The 1,054-nt window shown below is 56.5% G+C and overlaps 1 protein-coding gene across 1 annotated transcript in view; it reads left to right on the forward strand.

Moving 5' to 3' along the window:
* The window catches only part of TMCO4 (transmembrane and coiled-coil domains 4), an 88,759-nt gene extending 87,743 nt beyond the window's left edge, over positions 1-1,016 (forward strand). The window contains exon 13 of the mRNA XM_012801470.2: positions 5-1,016. Within this exon, the coding sequence (XP_012656924.1) occupies positions 5-277 (273 nt within the window). The 3' untranslated portion in view covers positions 278-1,016. The remainder of the gene's footprint in view (positions 1-4) is intronic.
* Positions 1,017-1,054: the final 38 nt, after the last annotated feature.

The following is a 1,054-nucleotide window of genomic DNA, read 5'->3' on the forward strand; positions in this document are numbered from 1 at the left end:
CCAGGCAGCAGCCGCCCCCTCATCAGATGAGACCACCCCCCAGCCTGATCCAACCCAGGGCCCCACACCTGGAGATACCTCCAAAGTGGCCATGGCCACTGACTCCAGCAAGACTCAGGTGCCAGCAGGGCCAGACCAACCTGAAGGGGCCTCCCTTCCCACTGCCACCAACTCCGCTGAGAGCCCCTGTGTCTGCAGCCACGGCATGGACCCCAACCCGCTGGGCTGCCCTGACTGTGCCCACAAGACCCAGGGGCCCTGCCCAGGGCTGGACTGACTCCAGTGGGGTTCCTGCACCGTCCTCCCAGATGGCGGTGTGCAGCTCTCTCTTCCATACTCAGGGTCCTCACAGGAGCTCTGAAAATGTCTGTGGATTTCTACAAATGTCTCTCCTAAGTTGAAGGAATTGGAATTGAAAGGAAAAGGAAGGGGAATTGGGGGGAGAAAACACTCCCCGAGGGAGCGAGGTCACCAAGACCTGCAGAGCTCACCAAGTGTAGTTTAGAGCCCGGGGTCTCCAAACCCACTGTGGGCTTCCTGAATTTCCTGTCACAGCTGCAGGGGCTGAAAGTTCGTCAGAAGGTCCAGAGAACTGTCTGGAGCCTGAGGCTCCCCTGCTGCCTCTCCCCTGGCCTCAGCAAAGCTTGGTGTATGCCTTCCTTCAGTCCACTCCCCAGGGCTCCCTACCAGCCCACAGACACCATCAACTGGTACAGGTGCCAAGGGGACAACTTATTCCTTCTGCTCTTAGGAGATCCGAACAGGTCTTCCCCAGACGGGGATGCAGGCTGTGCACTGCACAACTCCAGGGCATCAGTCATGTAGACACATGGGCATGGCATCCCGCTTGTGCAATATGGTGGCCCTGGCTACGACTGTCACAGAGTATGGCGACTAAATGCTGAATCAGCACTCTGCATGGCTGGGAACTGGGCCTGCTGACGAACAAGAATTACCCAGGGAAAGGATTTCTTGTAGCAGAAACGGGCGATAACAATAAATTATAATAATGGTGATGACTTCTTCAGTATTCACCATGTGCCAACTGCTCCAT

Source organism: Otolemur garnettii, unplaced genomic scaffold, assembly GCF_000181295.1.
Source record: "Otolemur garnettii isolate 467f Iridium unplaced genomic scaffold, OtoGar3 scaffold00009, whole genome shotgun sequence".
Classification (NCBI taxonomy): Eukaryota; Metazoa; Chordata; class Mammalia; order Primates; family Galagidae; genus Otolemur; species Otolemur garnettii.